We start from the raw sequence: 21,020 nt of genomic DNA, 5'->3' as shown, positions 1-21,020 counted from the left end.
CCTGAGAAGGGGTATATTTCTTAGGAAGAAGGCCAGGTTGCACCCCAGGAACTCCCAGCCTTTAGCCTGTGAGCCACAGAAGAGGGGGATAGTGTCTTCTTAGGCTCAGGGTCCGTGGTCCGAAGCACAGTGCTTGGCACATGGTGAGTGATCAGGAAAAGTCTGATTTAGTGAAAGAGATGACTGAGAAATAATGGGCAGTGACCCAGACCAGAGAGAATGGGTCAGATGGGCTTGACCGAGCCACAGTGGATTAGGTCAGGTGAGGATGGCCTGGAGTGAATGCACACTGTAATTCATGGAATAGGAGTCTGGGAAATGTGCAGTTTCCTCTTGGGAGGTATAAAAAAAGATGGCTTCATAAAAGGAATGGTTTTCCTTCAGTTTCTGAGGGTGAGGATGGGACTTTTTCTAGCCTGAGGATTCCTTTATTCTTCCTAGTAATCATGATATTGCGGAGATATTACTTCACATTTGTGGGATACTTATTTTTTCACGATACTGTCATACTCACTGTCTTATTGGGTGTTCACAGTAGCTCCGTGAGGCAGGCAAGGCAGAAGTGATTGCCTCCATTTTGGTTTCAGGAACTGGCTCAGAGAAATAAAATGCTAATTCAAGACCAAAGCACAGTCTAGCCTGGCCAGTGCTCAGGCTGGAATCCAGGTCTGATTTCTGGTTTAATTCCTAGGGTGTGTGCTATGATCCCAGGGCTAGCTGATGCTGTGAATCAAGACAGACACTGAGGGACTTCTCTGGTGGTCCAGTGGGAAAGAATCCACCTTCCAATGCAGGGACACGGGTTTGATCCCTGGTTAGGGAACTAGGTTCCCACATACCTCAGGGCCACTAAACCTGAATGACACAACTGCTGAGCCCACGTGCCTCAATGAAAGATCATGCATTCCATAGTGAAGAGCCTGTAGGGCACAGCTAAGAGCTGACGCAGCCAAATAAATAAAACAAATAAATATTTTTAAAAAGACAGACATAGAAGTGTCAGCAGAGATCAGCGGTCCTGTGGGATCACGGAGAGAACTGGGTTTCCCTAAACCTGATGCTGAAGTCCTGACTACAATATCTCAGTGAAAGTGAAAGTCACTCAGTTGTGTCTGACTCCTTGTGATCCCATGGACTATACAGTCCATGGAATTCTCCAGGCCAGAATACTGGAGTGGTAGCCTTTCCCTTCTACAGGGGATCTTCCTGACCCAGGGATTGAACCCAGGTCTCCCGTATTGCAGGCAGATTCTTTACCAGCTGAGTCACCAGGGAAGCCCAAGAATATTGGAGTGGGTAGCCCACCCCTGCTCCAGCAGATCTTCCGGACCCAGGAATAGAACCAGGGTCTCCTACATTGCAGGTGGCTTCTTTACCAGCTGACCTATCAGGGAAGCCCGCAGCATCTCAGACTGTGTCTTTATTTGGAGATAGAGACTTGACCAAGGTAATCAAGTTAAAATGATCACTAGGGGGACTCTAATCCAATATGGGGCTTCTCAGGTAGAGCAGTGGTAAAGAGCCAACTGTCAATCAAGAGACACAGGTTGGATCCCTGGGTTGGGAAGATCCCCTGGGGAAGGAAATGGCAACTCACTTCAGTATTCTTGTCTGAAAATTCCCATGGACAGAGGAGCCTGGCCAATTACAGACCATGGGTTTGCAAGAGTCGGACACAGCTGAGTGACAGAGCACACACGCACACAATCCAATATGACTGGGGTCCTCATAAACGGGAAATTGGGGACAGACACTCACACGGGGACAATGCCATGTGAACATGGAGAAGGTTGTTGATAAGCCACAAGGGAGGCCTAGAACAGAGCCATTCCTCAGGGCCTTGGAAGGAACCAACCCTGCCAGCGTCTTTTGTGGACTCCTGGCCTCCAGAACTGGTGGTGGTGGTGGTTTAGTCGCTAAGTCGTGTCTGACTCTTGCGACCCATGGACTGTAACCTGTCAGGGTCCTCTGTCCATGGGATTTTCCAGGCAAGAATACTGGAGTGGATTGCCATTTCTTTCTCCAGGGGATCTTCCCGACCCAGGAATTGGACCCAGGTCTCCTGCATCGCAAGCAGATTCTTTACCGACTGAGCCATGAGGGAAGCCCTCCAGAACTGGTAGGCATCACCTTTTTTAATGTTTAAGTCATCCAGTTGGTGGCCCTTTGTCACAGCAGCCCTAGCAAGCTAATATAGACAGGAAGAGGGGAGGAACCGGTCTTCTCTGCAGCCTGGCTATTTCTGTTGGTCAAGACTCTTTGACCTCTGTCCCTTAGTCATGGGGGGCGAAGGGGGCAGCATCACATGACCACTCAGAAGGCTCCTGAGAGGCACCAGCCGACTAGAGAGCAGTCAGAGGGGCTGCTAAGATGGGACAGTGCGGGTGGTGGGCACGAGAGATGATGGGAAAGAGGGAAGGTGGGGAGGGAGGGCTGGCTACGTGTCTTCTAAATCTTCATTTATTTATTTAGTTATTTCCGGCTGTGCTGGGTCTTCGCTGCTGCTCGGGGTTTTCTCCAGCTGCAGAGAGCAGGGGCTACTCTCTAGCTGTGGTCCATGGGCTTCTCATTGCGGCAGCTCCTCTTGTTTCAGAGCACGGGCTTTAGGGTGCACAGGCTTCAGCAGTTGCAGCTCCTGAGCTCTAGAGTGTGGGTTCAATAGTTGTGGAGCTCGGGCTTAGTTGCTCTGAGGCACAGGGGATCTTCTGGGACCAGGGATTGAATGCATGCTTCCTGCATTGGCAGGTGGATCCTTTAGCACTGAGCTCCCAGGAAAGCCACTAGCTATGTGCCTTGACATCAACCCAGAATGCCTTGAGCATTCCTGCTCTCAGTGTGTGGATGACATTTGCCCAAAGAGTGCTCGCTTGGTGCCCTAGCCAGAAATGAATGGGCTGTGAAGTAATCACAGGTAGAGCTGGTGACAGTGGATGGGTGCCAGGTCTTGCTTCCTCACCTGAGGCTATGTGAGGCATTTGGAAGCCCACCTGTTCCTGCCCTGCCCAGTCACCATGGTCCAGGGACACTTGCTGAGAACTATCCCTTCACGTTTGCTGTTGTTCAGTTGCTAAGTCATGTCCAACTCTTTGCTACTCCATGGACTGCAGCATGCCAGGCTTCCCTGTCCTTCACCATCTCCCAGAGTTTGCTCAAACACATGTCCATTGAGTGGGTAATGCCAACCAACAACCTCAACCTCTGTCGTCTCTTTATCCTGCTGCCCTCCTGCCCTTTCCCAGCACTGGCATCCATTTATTACCTGAAGCTATTAGATGGAGCATGTCCCTAGGAGCCTACTGAACAAGAAATAGAGTGTGGTGGGCAGGCAGTTTGGTGTGGCTGTAGCGAAGATTTTGGGAGTGGAGAAAGTGAGGCAGGAGACAGAGCCAGGGACGAGATTCTGGGGGACCTGGTGAGCCTTGCCTTGGAGTCTGTATTTTTTCTACAGAGTGCTTAGCAGAAGACAGGCCAGACTTGCATCTTCTAACGGTCTTTTAGCACGGATGCAGATGACGACTGGGAGAAGGCAAGCCCAGACGGGGAAGAGCAGCTGTGTGACCACTGCAACCCACCTAGCAAGAGGCGATGGGTGGATATGTTCCCCCTCTTCTTGCTCTCCCAGGACAGCCCGAGACGAGAAAGCAGGTGAAAGGACCCTGGGCTTCTCAGGGGGACGTTCGCAGCCTCCACGCCCCCACCACCTTGACATGGGAGAGCAGAGCAGGGGCTGAAAATAGATCCCCAGATGGTGGCCGAGAGCAGATGGCAAAGACGTCAGCTGGACCTGGCGGGAGTCACGCAGAGCACCTGGGGGCAGTGGGGCCGCGTGGGCTGCAAAGCCACCAGCGCCAGCCGGAGCCTTGCTTCAGCCCTGAACAGTCCCCAGGGCTTCTTTGGGTTTTAGTTTTCTCATTTACAAAATGTGGATACTGATCATAAGACCCTCCTCACTTGGTTGATATGCAAATCCAATGAGACAGCACTTGGTGTAAAGTACCTCGAATAAACCACTGATGAGGGTGAAATTGAAACAGAACATCAGACTGCAGTCTAGAGGTGATCAAATCTTCCCGTCTTCCTTTTTTTTTTTTTTTTTTTTTTAAACAGATGCCAAAGGGGTGACTCAGGGAGTGATAAGCCCTGTCCAGGGTGACTCAATGAGCTGTGAGGTGGCATCTTTGAAGATCAGTGTGGCAGTGACAAGTCAGCGGGGCTGGAGGAGTGAAGCAAGGCGGGAAGACCAGCCGGGGGTGTCGCAGGCGAGGTCAGGGACCACAGGTGCCTGAAACAGAGAGTAAGTGGCAACTCAAGAGATGTTTCTCGGCCCAGACAGTAGGCTAAGGGTCAGAGAGGCTCAAGCAGGGGAACGGGAAGACCCCACAGGGTCTTCAGTGGGGAGATTGGAGGGAGCGAGGGGTGTGTGTCAAGAGCGATTGACAAAGGAAGCTGATTATGGATGACAAAGGTGCATTACGGATTTCCTGTATTTGAAAGATCCCCAAGTAGACAGGTCCTGGATGATCACATGAGCATGAGTTCAGATCTGAAGAAACACATCTTAAAGCAACTTCACTGCCTTGGAGAGCGAATATCGTGGTCTATAGACCAATTCACGTGATGACAATTTACACACAAAGCAGGAGGGTGATGCAGGCAGCCACCCGTGTCATCAGGTGATGATGATATGATGCTGCCACCACCCGTCCACCACCAGCGCACACTCACAAACTGGCAGCTACCAAACCCAACCCATAGGACTCCCTGGTGGTCCAGTGGTTAAGAACCTGCTTTGCAATGCAGGGGATGCGGGCTCGATCCCTGGTCAAGGAACAAAGATCCCACAGGCTGTGGAGCAACTAAGCCTGTACACAACAACTGCTGAAGCCCACATGCTCTCAAGACCATGTGCCATAACTGCAGAGTGTGTGCCCCGCAAGAAAAGATCCCACATGATGTAACAAAGGTCGAAGATCAGCGTGCTGCAACCAAGACCCAACACAGTCAAATTAAATCAATATTTTAAACATTTAACCCCAAACACTTGAGAGGCATGATGCTCAAGACAAAAATACATAACACAAGCTTCCTCCCAATGGGATTACAATCTGGCTGGTTATGTAAGGCAGGGGTCCCCAACCTCCAGGATCTAATGCCTGGTGATCTGAGGTGGAGCTGATTTGATAATAATAGAAATAAAGAGCACAGTACATGTAATGCACTTGAATCATCCTGAAACCAACCCCTCCAGCCCCCTGACCCATGGAAAAATTGTCTTCCATGAAACTGGTCCTTCATGCCAAAAACGCTGGGGACCACTGATGTAGGTAGGACATCAGTTCAGTTCAGTTCAGTTCAGTCGCTCAGTCGTGTCCGACTCTTTGCGACCCCATGAATCGCAGCACGCCAGGCCTCCCTGTCCATCACCAACTCCCGGAGTTCACTCAGACTCACGTCCATCAAGTCAGTGATGTCATCCAGCCATCTCATCCTCTGTCGTCCCCTTCTCCTCCTGCCCCCAATCCCTCCCAGCATCAGAGTCTTTTCCAATGAGTCAGCTCTTCTCATGAGGTGGCCAAAATACTGGAGTTTCAGCTTTAGCATCAGTCCTTCCAAAGAAATCCCAGGGCTGATCTCCTTTAGAATGGACTTGTTGGATCTCCTTGCAGTCCAAGGGACTCTCAAGAGTCTTTTAGCCTGTGAAAAAGTCAAGTCGAAGACAAGCAGCAGTTCAACTAAAAAAGTGTCACGAGGCTGAGCTGGAGTTATTTCTACATGAACAACAATAATTGCTGTAAGTGTCTTGAGGAGGAAAAAGGAGTTGTGTGGGGTGGGGTGGTCATCTCAAAGGGCCTGGGGGGCTGCTGACTTGTCTAGCATTTGCCTGGGTTGGGTGTCAGTACCCATGGCCTCTCTCATCACAAGCCATTCTGCCCAGCGATGGCCCCCTGGGTGGCAGGATGCTGGAGTGTCATGTTTGGAAAGTTCTCACCGAGATTCTACTAAACTGCTTTCTGCATTGGGTCTGCCTGGTTGTGTTTTCAGCATAATCACTCACATCCCAGGCAATAAGGATGCCCGTAAATCACGCAAAGATCACAGTTTACTGATCAAGCTCTCTAGGAAAGAGTCCTGAAGAGAGGGATAGTAAAGGTTTATTAATTCTGACTAGTGCATGACTCTGGGCCTTGAGGACAAGTAATAAATGTTTAATAGCCCAATAATACCTGTTTCATAATTTTTGAATCTCATTGCTTGCTAATGCTAAGTTTATTAAAGCACTATAAACTTTACATTGTTGTAAAGACATAATTGCTCTTTCATTGCTAATTTCATATGAGTTAATTATATTAGAACTAAGTTTTTCTCCCCATTCATATTAAGTATCAATTAGTTCCCTTAAACTATTGATTTGTATTTAATTAACTATGCTATTACATACCAATTAAATTCTTATAAGAGAAATCTGAAACAGCTGTGGTCTTAAATTCATTTCTAAAAACAAAGAATTTCATACAAAGCTTACATCCAGGGCTCCTCTTTGAGGAAGTGTTGGCAATCATTGAGATAATTCCCAAAAGCTGTTGCAGTCACCAGCCCTTCTTCACTAGCTCCTGCAGGGAGCGAGGCTCCTTCATTCTCATTTCTTTGGTCCTATTTTTTGGCTGTGTGGTATGTGGACTCTTAGTTCCTCGACCAGGGATCGAACCTATGACCCCTGCAATGGAAGCGTGGAGTCTAACCATTGGACCGCCTGGGAAGTCCCCTGAGTCAGGCTCCTTCAGAGCCTTATCTGATAGGAAGCCCCTTGTGCTCTCTGCAACAGCAAGGACCAACCTCGGGGTAGCCCTTTGCCCATCCCTGACTTCTCAACTGCTTCAGCCATGCCATTTACTGCCTGGCATGGCCCTACCACAGAGTGGCCAAGGCAGACGGCATATTAGCCGACTCCTTATCACTAGCTGTAGGGTCCATGACTGCTTGCGTTGTTGCTGGCCCCAGGTCCCATGTGCCTGCAGGAAATCTGGTGCCCATGTGATCCCCAGTCCTCTGGCTTCTCCAAATCTCTGTTCATTGCCCTGTGTCTGTACATCACGGGCAGGAAAAAGACAGCCCTGGGCATTTACTTTCCTCATCTTATTTCACCCTCACATCAACGTTATGAAGCTAAGCATTACTGTTCCTGTCTTTGTGGATAAAGAATTGGACATTTTAGAGGCGGAAGGAAGTTTGCCAGCTGTGAGTGTTGAAGCTTGGGGCATGGCTGGGGACTTCCACACTGGCCTCCCTTCTCTGTGAGAAAGAACTCCTCACCAATTCTGAGTCTTGGCACCCCTGGCTGGTTCTCTGAGACCCTCCCTGACTGTTTTCATCCTCCTTATCTTTCTCTCTGAGGCTGGGCTCACGCCCTACCCTCAGTTACTGCCTGAGGTCTTTCTCCCAGTTGGCTAATTCCTTGGAATCCCAACTCGGTCACCAGCTGACTTGGGCAGTGGCCTTCCTCTGGGCCACTCGGGCATCACAGCAGCCCCCAGTGTAGGCAGAGTCTGCCACACCCCTCTGCACACTGGTCTTGGGACCGGCTGTCCTCTCCTCCCCTAGGGGCTGGCCGCAGCTCAGCCTTGCCCCTCTCCACTGGCGTGTCATCTCCCTGGACCAGGCTCACTTAATTCATCGGTGCCATTAAAGTGGCCATGCACTGAACACTTATGATTGATTAGTCCCTGGGCTGAGAACTTGGCACGCCTTATCTTCTATCATAACAATTCTTTAAGTGAGTACTGTTATTGGTCCTAATAATACGAAACAGATCATTCAAAATATGAAACAGTCACTCGAGAGTCAAACAGCTAGTAAGTTTGGAGGCCAGAAAACCCGATTATAAATGAGGTGTTTGGACTACTAGTATAATGTCTTATGTCTTTGTGAGAGGTGCAGGGGCTTGGGGAAAGTTTAATAATGCTGGTGGAGGAATTTTATAGGGACGTTTTATCACACGTACAAAGTTCCCTCAGCCACCTCTGATTTGAGATGTCTAATCCCACTGGTTAATTGCGCTGTGGGGGACCATGACACAGAAACTGTACCATGAAGGCCATTCCCACCCCTCCCCCACCCCCGGCCTGTCATCAGTCCACTTATCCTGAGAGGAACGGGGACTGCTGACAGCCATATGCCTGGAAGGCTTTTAGACTTTTCCTAGGAGAAAGTTGGGAGTTGGTGACTAATGTCTGAATGGGGCCAGATGCTCAACAGCTGTGGCCTGCCCCCGGGGAGCCTGAGCCTGGTACAGCCAGTCAATCATGCCGGGAGGCCAGGCAGAAAGAGGGCAACCCACCTGTCTGTTTTCTAGTGGGACCAACAAAGTCCCCGTGGACCAAAGCTATGGGCAACAGGAGGCCTGAGGGCCCCCATGCCCAGGTGCCCCTGCCCCATCACCTGTATCCTCTTAAAGCCCAGCTCCAATGCCAGAAGGCAGGGGCCCAGTAGGAGCCTATGAACGTGGTTTGTGGCTTTAACACTCACAGAGATTCGTAGTCACGTTGATCGGATGGGGCTCAGAGAAGCTAGGCAATTTTCCAAAGTCCCCTAACCGGGAGGTGGAGGAGCCAAGGGAGGAAAGGACGTTCGTGAGGGAGGGGACACATGTATCCCTATGTCTGATGTATGGCAGAACCCGGGCTTTTCTTGGTGGCTCAGATGGTAAAGAATCTGCCTGCAATTCAGGAGACGCGAGTTTGATCCCTGGGTCAGGAAGATCTCATGAAGAAGGAAATGGCAAACCACTCCAATGTTCTTGCCTGGAGAATTCCACGGACAGAGGAGCCTGGCGGGCTACAGTTCATGGAATCATAGAGTCAGACACGACTGAGCGACTAACACGGTACTGTATGGCAGAAACCAACACAACAATGTAAAGCAATTACCCTCTAGTTAAAAATAAATAAATATAGAGAAGAAAATAAAAATCATCTGCAAACACACACACACACAATCCCAGGCCCATTTGACCCCAGGGCCCAGGCTGCACTCTTCTGCTAGGAACACAGCCTGGATGCTGCACACAGAGCCCAGGTGACCTGCAGAGACCACAGCCAGAGGAAGGGGACCATGTGTGTCTAGAGGGTGCTGGTGAATTAGGTCAGCACTTCTAAGAAGTCAGGGGGTTCTGAGAAGCCCTCGTGGGAGTTAGGGCCCTGGCAAGTCCAGGCCTGGAGAAGGAAGGGTAGCCTGCAGGGAGGCAGGGTGGGGGTGAGGGGTAGGGCAGGGAAGTATGGAGGGGTGGGAATGGGGGAGGGGGAGCAGCGGGAGCCTTGCCGCTGTTTAGCTTTGTGCTTACAAACCTTCCTGTCACCCATTTACAGCCCAAATGAAATCATGAAGGCTGAGGATGAACCAAGAGGGTCCCATAAGGGCGGTGAACTGGCTTTAAAGAATTTCTCACTGGAATCAGGCGGGAATGGCCAGCCTTTGTCCCCAGGCCACTGGTCATGGCAGGGGTGGAGGGAGATGTTTGTTCTAACCTGGCACCAGGGAAGAGGGTGGGAAGAAGGGAAAGGTGTCCTGGGACAGTGGGGAGTATGGGTCTTTCAGGGTACTTGGGATGGGCTTCCCGGTGGCTCAGTGGTAAAGAAGCTGCCTGCCAATGCAGGAGACCCGGGTTTAACCCCTGGCTCAGGAAGATCCCCTGGAGTAGGAAATGGCAACCCACTCCAGTATGCTTGCCTGGGAAACCTCATGGATAGAGGAGCCTGGTGGGCTACAGTCCATAGGGTTGCGGAGCTGGACACAACCGAGAGATTGAGCACACAAGAATGGGATGGAAGGGAGTAGACCAGGCTTCCGCTTCCTCCACATTCTGGGTAGAAAAGCAGTACAGGAGGGAGGCCAGGCCAGGACAGCCACCATGCCTGTTGACAGTCTGGTCAGCATGCCATGCCTGGCTGCCAGGGCTGCACCCACCCAGAAGCTGCACCCTTTCCCTGGGGCAGAGGAGGCACGGGTGTGGGGGAGTGTGTCTTCCTCCAGGCTCTGCCCCTCCATCCACACTTCCCTACCCGGGCCTGCCCACCAGCGCATTGTGGCTTGGAGCATCTTGGGAGGTGAGGCTTGTGAGCAGCAGAGGCCTGGGGTTGGCCAGATCTCACCCCCCACAACAGTGCCAAGCTTCCCGCCCACCCAGCAAGGCAGGAAAGTGGATGGTGAGGTTCGGAGAGGAGCCAGTGGGGAAGGCAGGAAACCCTGCTGTCCTCCCATTACTGAAATCCTCCTGGAGCCCCCGACACCCCATTACAACTCTGAATCTTATAATTAAATCGAGTCTGCCAGTTACTTCTCAGCACGGCAGCAATTCAAGCTCATTGGAGGCTTTCTTTGTTTACTTTTATTTATTTATTTAGTAATTATTTATCCAGCTACATGGAGGCGCTAGCTCCATGTTTCTCTTGCCTTCAAAAAGCACAGATGTAGATAAGAAGGGGGGAGAGGTGAAAAAGCAGAATGGGGGAGTCCAGGGGCTGAGCTCTTGCCGGGGGTACCTCTGGGAGAGGATTAGGGTGAATGCCGCGGGCTGGTTCTAACCCCCTGTTCTTGTCCAAGGCGCCTTAGGGAAGGCCCGCTGTTTCCAGGAAGCTCCATGGAAGCCCTTGACCCTGAGGGTCTTGAATGTGGGTCTGAGAATGAGCCTGTGACTGGGTATTAGGACTAACTCACTCACAGCACTTGGCAGGCTTAGCAACCTGTCAGACACAAGCTCACCACACCTGAGACCACCCTCAAGAAGGATGCCGAGGACCAGAGAGACACCATGACTTGCCCTATCTCACCCAGCTGCTGCTGGAAGAGATGAGATTTGAACACAAGGCTTGGGGGTAAAACCAAGCATCCCCTCCACCTCACCCGGAGCCCCAGATCCAAGTTGGCAGGCCCAGCAACAGAAATCAAAGAGCCTTTTTTCTCTTTAATGATAACCTTTCAGCGGTGAGGGGGCGGAGGAGAGCCTGAGAGCTTTGATTAAGGAATCAACCTCAAACAGATCCAGGGTAGCGATTCCAAACCACCAGCCATCACTTAATAAGAACATGAAAGTTTATTTACCGCAAGGCCGGCCCAGCAGGAGACTGATTGCTAATAGGCATGCCATGGGGCTGGGTGAGCTCTGCACACATTGATAGCCAAGCCCCAGAGAGGTGACCCCTTTTGGGGCCATGAACCTGACAACCCCGCCAGGACAGAGGACGAGGGTGCTGAGATGGTGTGAGAGAGGGAGAGGAAGACACAGGCTTGCCTATCATGGTGGATGGGACGATGGGAAGGAGTTCCAGACTAGCTGACACCTAAACAAATCTCCCTTGAAGGGAAAGTGGGATTTATTCACCACCTGCCCACCCCCCCCCAAACTGCTGGTTGGGTCACCTGTGGGCTCTTTACTACTTCTGGGAGCAGGCATGGGTGGTTCCAGGAATGACCTGAACCTCTCCTGCTCTGTTTGGGAGCAATGAAGCTCAGAGGTGTCTGGGCATGTGGGCGGTGGGATCCATGATGCCTCCGATGCCCACTGGAAACAATCATGGACCTTGATTCAGCCTCTGGCCAGTCCACAGAAGACAGCAGCCATGGGAAGGAGTCTGGTGGCCGGTCCTGCCTGCAGGAGGACTTATATTGATATCTCTGGTTAGTCTGGAGAAGGTTCTCTGGCTGGAGGACCCAGTGCTGTAACCTGGTCTTAGACACGCAGAGGTCTTTAAGCCCAGGGCCTGGTGAGTAGGAAGTCCTGGCTTATAAACTTTGGACAGGACAGCCAGGTCCTCCTCTCCAGGATCCTGAGACCAAGGGGGGTTGACACAGGAACGTTGCACCATTGACCCCACGGCCCATGGGACTTCTCACACTGTAGTGCGGCCCTCCCACCGCCACTTGGCTCTTAATCTGAGGCTGCCCCTTCATCGTCTCCTAAGTTTATGAAAGGGAGACCTCCTGGGCTGTGATGACAAGTGGAGGTAATTGAGGCAGAAAGTTGTGAGGTAAGGAGAGGTGGGTGTCCCTATTACCTGTCCAAAGGTGCGCAACCAAAGCTGGGCACATTGTAAGTGCCTAACACACGGAAGTTAGAACAATAACATGACGTGCTGTTATAAAGGGAAGAGGTGTGCTATAAGTCAGGACAGGAATGAAATTCTCTAGGATGGAGGTTTGTTTGCCTGAGGGCTCTGGTTCTGTAGTTTGAATCAAGGCTTCCAAACTGTTGTAAAGCTAATGCTCATAGCAGCTCAGGGGGCTGCTGCGCTCAGCTCTTGGGGGAAACGGCTGGGTGGTGGCGGTCCTGATGGGGGTGTCACCCCTGGCTGGCGTGGTAGTGTAGATTCCAGGCTGGTATTGTGCAGAATCAGAAGAGCCAAAGGCCTGAAGGCAGTCATTGCCAACCTCGCCAGCAAGTGCAAGTAACTGCAGAGCAAGCACAGGGCACATACTAGGCACTGGGCGGTGGAGGGAGAAGGTTAAGACAGACTCTCAGAGTCTTAGAAACTAGGCAAGGAGTCAGAACAAATACCCATATAGATCCAGATAAAAAGCCTTTCATGACATGTCTAGTTTAAGCAAGGGATGGAAGGTTCTGCCCCTCTCAGAACACAGGGAGGGTGGTGCCCAGCCCTGTAAACCCTTATTTAAGAGGCATGTAGACAAAGCTGGGAGCACCTGGAGGATGGTGCCTGGCTGGCTAGGGTCTGGAAGACTGGCCACAAGGGGCCCAGGTGAGGATCCTGGTTGGGCAGGGAGGAGAGGCCAGACTGACCACAGGACTTTGGGGAGAGGTCGGACAGGGTGCAGGTTATAGGGAGGTAGGTGGCAACTCAGTAGAAGGACAAACTTGCCTTCAGGGCAAGCTGCCCCAGCCTGTTCTTCACAAGGACTCAGGTGGGACTGAAGCCCAGGGATCCCACAGTCCCCTGGCCTGTCCTGCGGATCTGGGACCTAGCACGGGCTTGGGTATCTTTTCCCAGCACTGTGTCGACTGAAAAAAAAATGCACAACTAAAAGCTGAGAATTATGTTTTATTTGCCAGACAAAACTGAGGATTTAAGCCTGGGATGCAACCTCTAAGATAGTTCTGACAGAGGTAAGGGAGGGACCAGGATATATATAGGTGTTTTTGCAAAAAAGACCAGGTATTCTGAACATCAAAAGATGACAGTCAATTAAAGAAAACCAGCCATCTCAAGTTAAGCAATTTAGCATTTTTCTGCTAAATTATGGGGAGATACAAGAGTCTGGCTCATTCCTTTGATATGCACCTCAGCTATCTGGAACCAACATCCTGAGCTTTCTCATCCCAGTACCCCCAGGGTGCATGGTCAGGGGTGGTGACTGACTGCTTGATGGCGGGCATCCTGTTTCCGTCCTGAGATCCTCAGGGCTCACCAAAGCGGGAGGCTGCCGCCTGCAACATCGTTCATTTACCAGTACGGCAGGCAACATTTTTTCACTGACAACAGTGTTTCACGATGCCACACAGGCAAGCGTCACGTCGGCCACGGTGGGAATATTCACACCGGAAAAATCGGCAGAAGGGCCATCAGGGCCCCTCTCCCGCCTTTCCTCCGTCCCGAGAGGACGTTCTCACCACCAGCGGAGTCTTCACATTTGAGGAGAGCTCTGTCTACCCTGTTTCCGCTTCCAGGCCTTGCATAGGCGTGACTGAGGGCCTCCACCTGCGGTTTCTCATCCGTCTCCACCGCCTCTCCAGGCTTCGTGCTGTGCTGCCTGACCACCGAGCGGAAGTGGCCGGGGTCCAGCCAGGAGAAGCGCGTGTGTTCACTCCCCTGCCGCCTGGCAGAACAGCCATTCAACGGTCTCACGAAGGTCAGAACTTGCTTCGAAATCTCCAGGGAGGGCACGCTCACGATTTCTCCTCGGGCAGCCTCTGACGACCACAGCAGGTTCTTTCCGGACTTCTGCGGACGCCTCCTGCTGCACTCTTCAGCAAATACTCTGAAGATCAGAAAGAGGGATTTCTCTCTACCCTGTTACCACGGTGTCAGCAAGTCGCTGGGTGTGAGATTCAGAAGGTGAGGCTCCACAACCCTGGGGACCCCCGGGGCAGTGTGACAAAAACAGCGAAAATGTATTGCCAGGCATGGTGTTAAGCACTCTATATAAATTATCTCCTTTAATTCTTACACCAGTCTTCTGAGGAGGTACCATGGTCATCCGATTGCACAGATGAGGATGTGGGGCTTGGAGAGGTTAAATATATATGGCCAAGGGTCAGCTTATCTATCAAGGGGCTGAGCCAGGATTCGAATCTGGGCCTCTGTCTGACTTCACAGCCTGAGTTCTCGTAAATCCTGCCCCCCTGAACCCTTAATTCCTATAGCATAATTAGCACTCCCAAGCCCAGATCTCCTGCTCACACCATGAGGGGATGTTGGCTGCCCTGTGAACACCAGTAAGGAGGCACAGTTCTCCCGGTTTGGCCTAAGGAGCATTCTGTGTGCGGAGTGGAGTGGAGCCTGCCCGTGTGTTACACTTGCTGTACTTGGAGGGTGCGGAGCCAGGGAGCTCGAGTCCCTTCTCCTGGCTGTGGGGAGACCACAGACAGAGAGGCAGCAGAAGCTGAAAGCTCTGGGGACCGGCCAGTTCCCAGAGGAGAGCACCTGTCAGTGGGGGCCTGGTGGTCCCTTCTTCTCTGTTCCTGGCCAGAGTTTGGCCCTGCCCTCTGCTAGGAGCCTGGCTCTGGGTCAGGCACCAGCGATGATGTGTCCTGCCGGGAGCTGCCCCTGCTTGAGGCAGATACTAGCCCCATTTTCCTAGGGATCTGGCTCTAACTAGCTGGGTGACTTTGGGTAAGTCACCTACTCTTTCTGGGTCTCAGGGTTCTCATTTGCAAAATAGAGAGTTTGAACTAAGGCAGGGGACTTAACCTGGGGTCTGAGGACCTCAAGGGGACTTCCCTCAGGGGTTCTTACACTCTTCTGAATCTGTATATAAAACTGAGGCATAGGGACTTCCCTGGTGGTTCAGTGGCTAAGACTCTGCACTCCCAATGCAGGGGGGCCTGGGTTCACCGCCTGGTCAGGGAACCAGATCCCACATGCCGCAACTAAGAGTCTGCACGCCACAGCTCAAGATCCCATGTGCCGCAACTAAGACCCGGTGAAGCCAAATAAATGAGTGAATTTTAAAACAGCCCCCTCACCCCCAGCAAACAACATGCCCCTGAAGCATGCTGCTGCTAAGTCGCTTCAGTCGTGTCCGACTCTGTGCGACCCCATAGATGGCGCCCACCAGGCTCCACCATCCCTGGGATTCTCCAGGCAAGAATACTGGAGTGAGTTGCCATTTCCTTCTCCAATGCATGAGAGTGAAAAGTGAAAGTGAAGTCGCTTAGTCGTGTCTGACTGTTATCGACCCCATGGACTGTAGCCTAACAGGCTCCTCCATCCATGGGATTTTCCAGGCAAGAGTACTGGAGTGGGGTGCCATTGCCTTCTCCGCCCCTGAAGCATAGGTAGGCATTTTTCTGGGGGAGAAAACTGTGGCTTTCATGTATTGTCAAAGAGGCTGGTGCTGCTGCTGCTGCTAAGTCGCTTCAGTCGTGTCCGACTCTGTGCGACCCCATAGATGGCAGCCCACCAGGCTCCCCCATCCCTGGGATTCTCCAGTCAAGAACACTGGAGTGGGTTGCCATTTCCTTCTCCAATGCATGAAAGTGAAAAGTGAAAGTGAAGTCGCTCAGTCATGTCCGACTCCTAGCGACCCCATGGACTGCAGCCCATCAGGCTCCTCCATCCATGGGATTTTCCAGGCAAGAGTATTGGAGTGGGGTGCCATTGCCTTCTCCAGGTGCTACCCTCTCTCAAACTAATAAGTGAAAGTGAAAGTTGCTCAGTCATGTCCAACTCTGTGTGACCCCATGGTCTATACAGTCCATGGAATTCTCCAGGCCAGAATACTGGAGTGGGTAGCCTTTCCCTTATCCAGGGGATCTTCCCAATCTAGGCATCGAACCCAGGTATCCTGCATTGCAGGCAGATTCTTTACCAGCTGGAGCCACCAGGGAAGCCCAAGAATACTGGTGTGGATAGCCTGTCTCTTCTCCAGTGGATCTTCCTGACCCAGAAATCGAACTGGGGTCTCTTGCATTGCAGGTGGATTCTTTACCAACTGAGCTATCAGGGAAGCCTGGCCTCTTACCAAAAGGACTCTGAAAAGCCCTCTGGATTTAGCAGTTGTTGGGTCTGAAGACCTCCCCTTCCTTGGAGACTGTAGCTTGGAAATGATGCTGACAGGGAACTGGGGGCTGTGAAGGATTCCCACCACTCTTGACCAGGGCATTTCTTCTAAGTCTTGGAAGCTCTGTGGGCTGAGGAGTACTTTCAGTGTCTGCCCCTGGCCCAAAATGAAGGCAGGGAGACCCTTCTGACTGCTTTTGCTGTGCTGTCAACTGGGGGTGTTTAGAGTACTTGGTGAGACTTCCCAGGGGACAACTGGGAGCCTCCCTTTCCTTGAGGGCTGGTGAGGGACCACAGGGCTCTGGGAAGTAGGACTTGAGGCTGGGTGATGCCACAGGTTTAACAGGTTTGCCATTCAGTTCTTACTCTGTTTGTTCTAGATTAATCCACGTTTTTTTTGTGTATTCTCTTATGCCTCTGGTCTTGTGTACATATTTGATTTTGTGCATTAGTCAGAAATGTCATAGAATGTTAGAACCAGAAGGGAACTTAGAAATCACACCCTTCAACCTTGCATGGAGGAGGAAACCAACACTCAGAGGAGTGAGGGGATCTGCCCAGAGCCACGGGGCACAGGGCTGTGTCCTTCAGTCCTGGATTGAGGGGGAGGATGCTCTCCCCTGCGTCCCTCCCAGTCTTGTTTCCTGACCTGCCCTCTGCCCTTCCACAGGACTAGTCACGAAGACTGGTTCTGATTCCAGTTTTTGGACCTCACTGTTCCTTCCAGCAGGGATTCCTGCATTCCCCTCAAGCATTCATCCCATCCTGCCCATGGTTCATTCCCCTACCCCCGAGGAAACTCCCTCTCCATGTGGCCCTCTCTCACCCATCCATGCAGCTGGGCACCCCTGCCCTGGGCACCCCTGTGCCTTGCAAGCACTGCAGCTATGAAGCTTCCTGTGATTGCAACATTGATTTGTTATCTTTTGCGCTGCCCGTGTTGACACTGAGGTGGGGACCACCTTTACTGACCTTTGCAAATCTGCTACCTAAGTGTAGAGTCTGGCACATAGAAGGCACTCAGTAAACACACATGATGAGTGACTTAATAGGCTGGGACGATCTACCCTTATGTCTTGGAGGACTGGGGGTGGGGTTCAGATCTGAGACTATCTGATGATTTGGGAACAGGACTCTGCATTTCTTTGTCCTTCACTGGCCCTTCCTTTTTCAGAAATGTGCCTGAATCAGCCCCTGATGAGGGTCAGCCTTATGTGGTTAAGTTTCAAATTGTTCAGGTTTTCATCTTCAATTCTGTTTTTCATTCACTCATTCATTTCTTCCATATTTGTTGAGTGTTCATTCTGAGTTGGTTCTGCTTGCTATGGATATGGTGAAGGGACAGACAAGACTTGCCCTCCTGAGCTTACATTGAAGACACATCACTTAGGGGTAGGAAGTGACATATCATTTGGACGAGTCTCTGGGCCTCAGCATCACCACCTGCAGAACGCTATCCATAGAGCTGACCTCACCCTGGGAGGGGGGTATGTGTCAGGCACCACCCCTGGGCCTGAGTGTGGCCAGGGCCAGTGTGGCCGCTGCTCTGAGGGTAGGTGCACACGTACATGGGCGCTTGCTACTTTTTTCCTTCTCTTCCTTCTGCTTTGTTTCTGGGGACTTTTTAATCAGCTGAAGTTCAGGAGACTTCTGAGCCACAGGTGAAGTTTTCTGTGTTGGGACGTAAGTTGGAGGACAGGCACTAGGCTTAGTGAACCATTCTTTATGCTGGGCACCATGATGCACAGCTGTGTCAATTACTCCACCCACAATTGGTGAGGGCTCTGTTAGTCTCCCATTTCTCAGAGGGGAGAACTAAGGCCCAGGGTGGATAAATGCTGGGTCCCAGTCCCATAGCCGTCAGCAGCCAGCAGCCTAGTGGGCTTAGAAATTGTGACTTCTGCTGACTGCCACTCGGCATGTCCCCACGTGTCAGGGAGGTCCTGCTGGCTGGAGTGGAGAGTGACCTGAATGTTGCAAAACCTTCTTTCAATAAAGGGCTTGCAATGCATTTGTCTCAGCAGCATTTCGTATCGACCTGGACTATGGCACGTGGATTAAGTATGCAGTTGGGTGGTCTTTAAAGGATGAACGTTTTCTGTAGGATCAATAAGATGAGTGAGTTTGGGTCTAAATTCATCAAAATGTCACCTAAAACAAATTCAGTCACTAGATTTCTGCACTCAGGTCGATGGCAGGGGGCAGAGGGAAGAATCCAAGGAAGGTCTGGGCCACCTGTTGATCAGTGGGGGTCCAATACCCAGGGTGGGGGAACCTTTCTGGAGACCAACATTCTAGAAACTGGCTGTCCTTCCTCTGTTCTGGACTTCATCCTTCCCTTCAGGGAGAGTAACTGGCCAAGAAACCTAGTGATTACTCCTTGCCTTTGAAATCACTCAGGTGCACCCTCTCAGCATCCCCTCTACAGCATCTCTGAGAAGTAGTCACATGGTACCCTCCTTGGATTCTTCTAGTGACAGGGAGCTCATTACCTCACAGGGCTGTGCTTTTCCTTTTCCCAGGTGGCGCTAGTGGTGAAGAACCTGCCTGACAATGCAGGAGACGCAAGAGACATGGGGTTCAATCCCTGGGTTGGGATGATCCTCTGGAATAGGAAATAGCAACCCCCTCCAGTAGTCCTGCCTGGAAAATCCAATGGACAGAGGAGCCTGGCGGGCTACAGTCTATGGGGTCGCAGAGCTGAACATAACAGAGCGACTAAGCACACACACAAAATAATTTAAAATTCGTTTCTATTTAGCTTAAATATCCTCTACTGCCCTGCAACTATGACTTGTTTGTCCCACAAGGCCACAGAGAATAAGACAAATCCCTCCTCCAACTGACGACTCAGAAGTTGAGCAGATGGTCTTCCTCTTCTCCAAGAGAAACAACCCATAGGAGTTTGGGGCCTGGGACGCTGGCAGCCCAGGAAGGCATCCCCCTAGCCCAGTCTCTCTGCACATTTAGAACACTGTTTTCACTCACTGCTTCTTCCTTAGCATCCTGAGAATAAGGAGGGACAGGGGAGATGGGGAGAGGTGGCCCCCCGGTCTATGCGGCAGGTTCTCATAGTCTCATTTCACTGAAGAGGAAACAGACTTGTCGGGGTTACTCAACCTGCCCAAGATCACACAGCAAAATGGCAGGAAGGCTGGAACCCAAGTCTATCTGATTCCAAGCCAGGATCCTCCCCTTTATTTGGACCTGGTCTGGCCTTATGGGGTGATCTTGACCAAATCACTGAACCTCTCTGAACACCAGGTTTCTCACCTCTCCAAAAGGGGGTGAACTCCAGTGACCTCCTTGCTTGTGTTGGACCAGGGTCCCCCTCCCACCACTGCCCCCTCCGAGGCTGCGCTGTTGCCTGGTTGCTGAGTTTTGCCAGCAGCCCCAGTGGGCACCTTCACCAGCCTCCCTGAGCCCGTTTGTGTTTCTGCATTCCGCATTTTGCCTGTACGAGTTGGTATCAGAACGTGCTCCCCTGATGCTGCTGGAAGCAATAATCCAGATATGGTTAGAGGGTTTAGTGGAAATCCCTGCAACAGTGGAAGAAAGAGAAACCCTGCAAAGCAAGGATTTCAGCAGATGCAGAATCTACCCATTTACCTTTTGAATCCAGCTGCTGGGCAGGGCCGGCTGAGGGGTAGGCAGACACCCTCAGCTCCAGGTCAGGGGGGAGATGGATGCAGGGGGTCCTCCTGGGTCCCCAGAGGACTGTGTATCCCTTCTGCACTCAGGTCCACTGAGAGCTGACCGCTCGCTGGACCAACGCCTCCTGAGCGCTGCACACTCATTTTCTTATTAAGTCTTTGCAACATTGACACAGAAGTAGGACCATCCCTATTCCTGGTCTGAGGCTCAAACGGCTCAAGCAACTCCCCCAAAGTCACACAGCGCAGAGAAGAGCTTCTGATTCCTGCCGGGTTAGGGTAGGGTGGGGTGGATTCTGCTGTCTATTTTTGGCCATCAGACCCTCCCGTCCTCAGTTGCCTCAAACCAGCTACTCCTCATCATGGAAAGTAACCCCGCCACGTTTGGCCTGCTCCCCTGGCCCTCCATCTCCCGTGCGCTCTCAGAGGGCACCTCCTCCATCTGACCAGCGACCTGGTTGCAGACCCTCCTGCTGTCCTCCGCTGGCTGTGGACTCCTGCGGAATCGAGGGGGCGGCGTGGTTACCAGGGACAGTATGCTTCTGCTCTTGGCTTGCCAGCTGCCCCAGGCAACGAGTTATCTTTCTAAAATGAGTTTTTCCATTTCTGAGATTCCAAAATCCCCAGATCTGCTAAAACTGTAAGCCTTCTTCCCAGCGCAAGACAGCAAGGATCATGGCCATGGCCGAGCTGCTCACAGAGCCTTCCCCCTACCACCCCACACTGTCCCAACTCCAGCATCATCAAATCAATTGATAAAAATCTCGCCCAGACCCCCGTCACCTAGTGCACGGCCTAACACAAGGGGCCTCTCTCTCACCCTCGTCTTAGATATCAAACCAACACACAGAGAGCTAACATAGTGCTGGTAGGGCGTGCTGTGGACTCAGGCGGGCCCAGCTTCAAATCCCAGCCCCACCACTTATGAATTGCACAGTCCCCAGCAAGACATTTAACTCCTCTGCTTCCTTCTTTGTAAAATGGAAATAATAATACCACCCACTGGAGGAGCTGCTATGGGGAAAGACAGAGATCCGTCACCGAGTACAGTGCCTGGCCTGCTGCAAAGGCTCCACGAGGGTAGCCTCCTGTGATCTGGGGTGGTGGGAGGGGGTTGGAAATGCCCATTCTCCTCTAT

General features: G+C 51.8%; 1 protein-coding gene across 1 annotated transcript in view; it reads right to left on the bottom strand.

The window, feature by feature from the left end:
• KIRREL3 (kirre like nephrin family adhesion molecule 3) overlaps nucleotides 1-20,565 on the bottom strand; it is a 155,671-nt gene extending 135,106 nt beyond the window's left edge. The window contains exons 1-3 of the mRNA XM_055583719.1: nucleotides 20,522-20,565; nucleotides 20,205-20,379; nucleotides 19,839-19,959 (exon numbers count right to left, since the gene is read on the bottom strand). Of these exons, the coding sequence (XP_055439694.1) occupies nucleotides 19,839-19,959; nucleotides 20,205-20,379; nucleotides 20,522-20,565 (340 nt within the window). The remainder of the gene's footprint in view (nucleotides 1-19,838; nucleotides 19,960-20,204; nucleotides 20,380-20,521) is intronic.
• Nucleotides 20,566-21,020: the final 455 nt, after the last annotated feature.

Source organism: Bubalus kerabau, chromosome 5 (genome assembly GCF_029407905.1).
Source record: "Bubalus kerabau isolate K-KA32 ecotype Philippines breed swamp buffalo chromosome 5, PCC_UOA_SB_1v2, whole genome shotgun sequence".
NCBI lineage: Eukaryota > Metazoa > Chordata > Mammalia > Artiodactyla > Bovidae > Bubalus > Bubalus kerabau.
The sequence above is the reverse complement of the archived record's forward strand: the minus strand, read 5'-3'. Positions and strand labels throughout refer to the sequence as shown.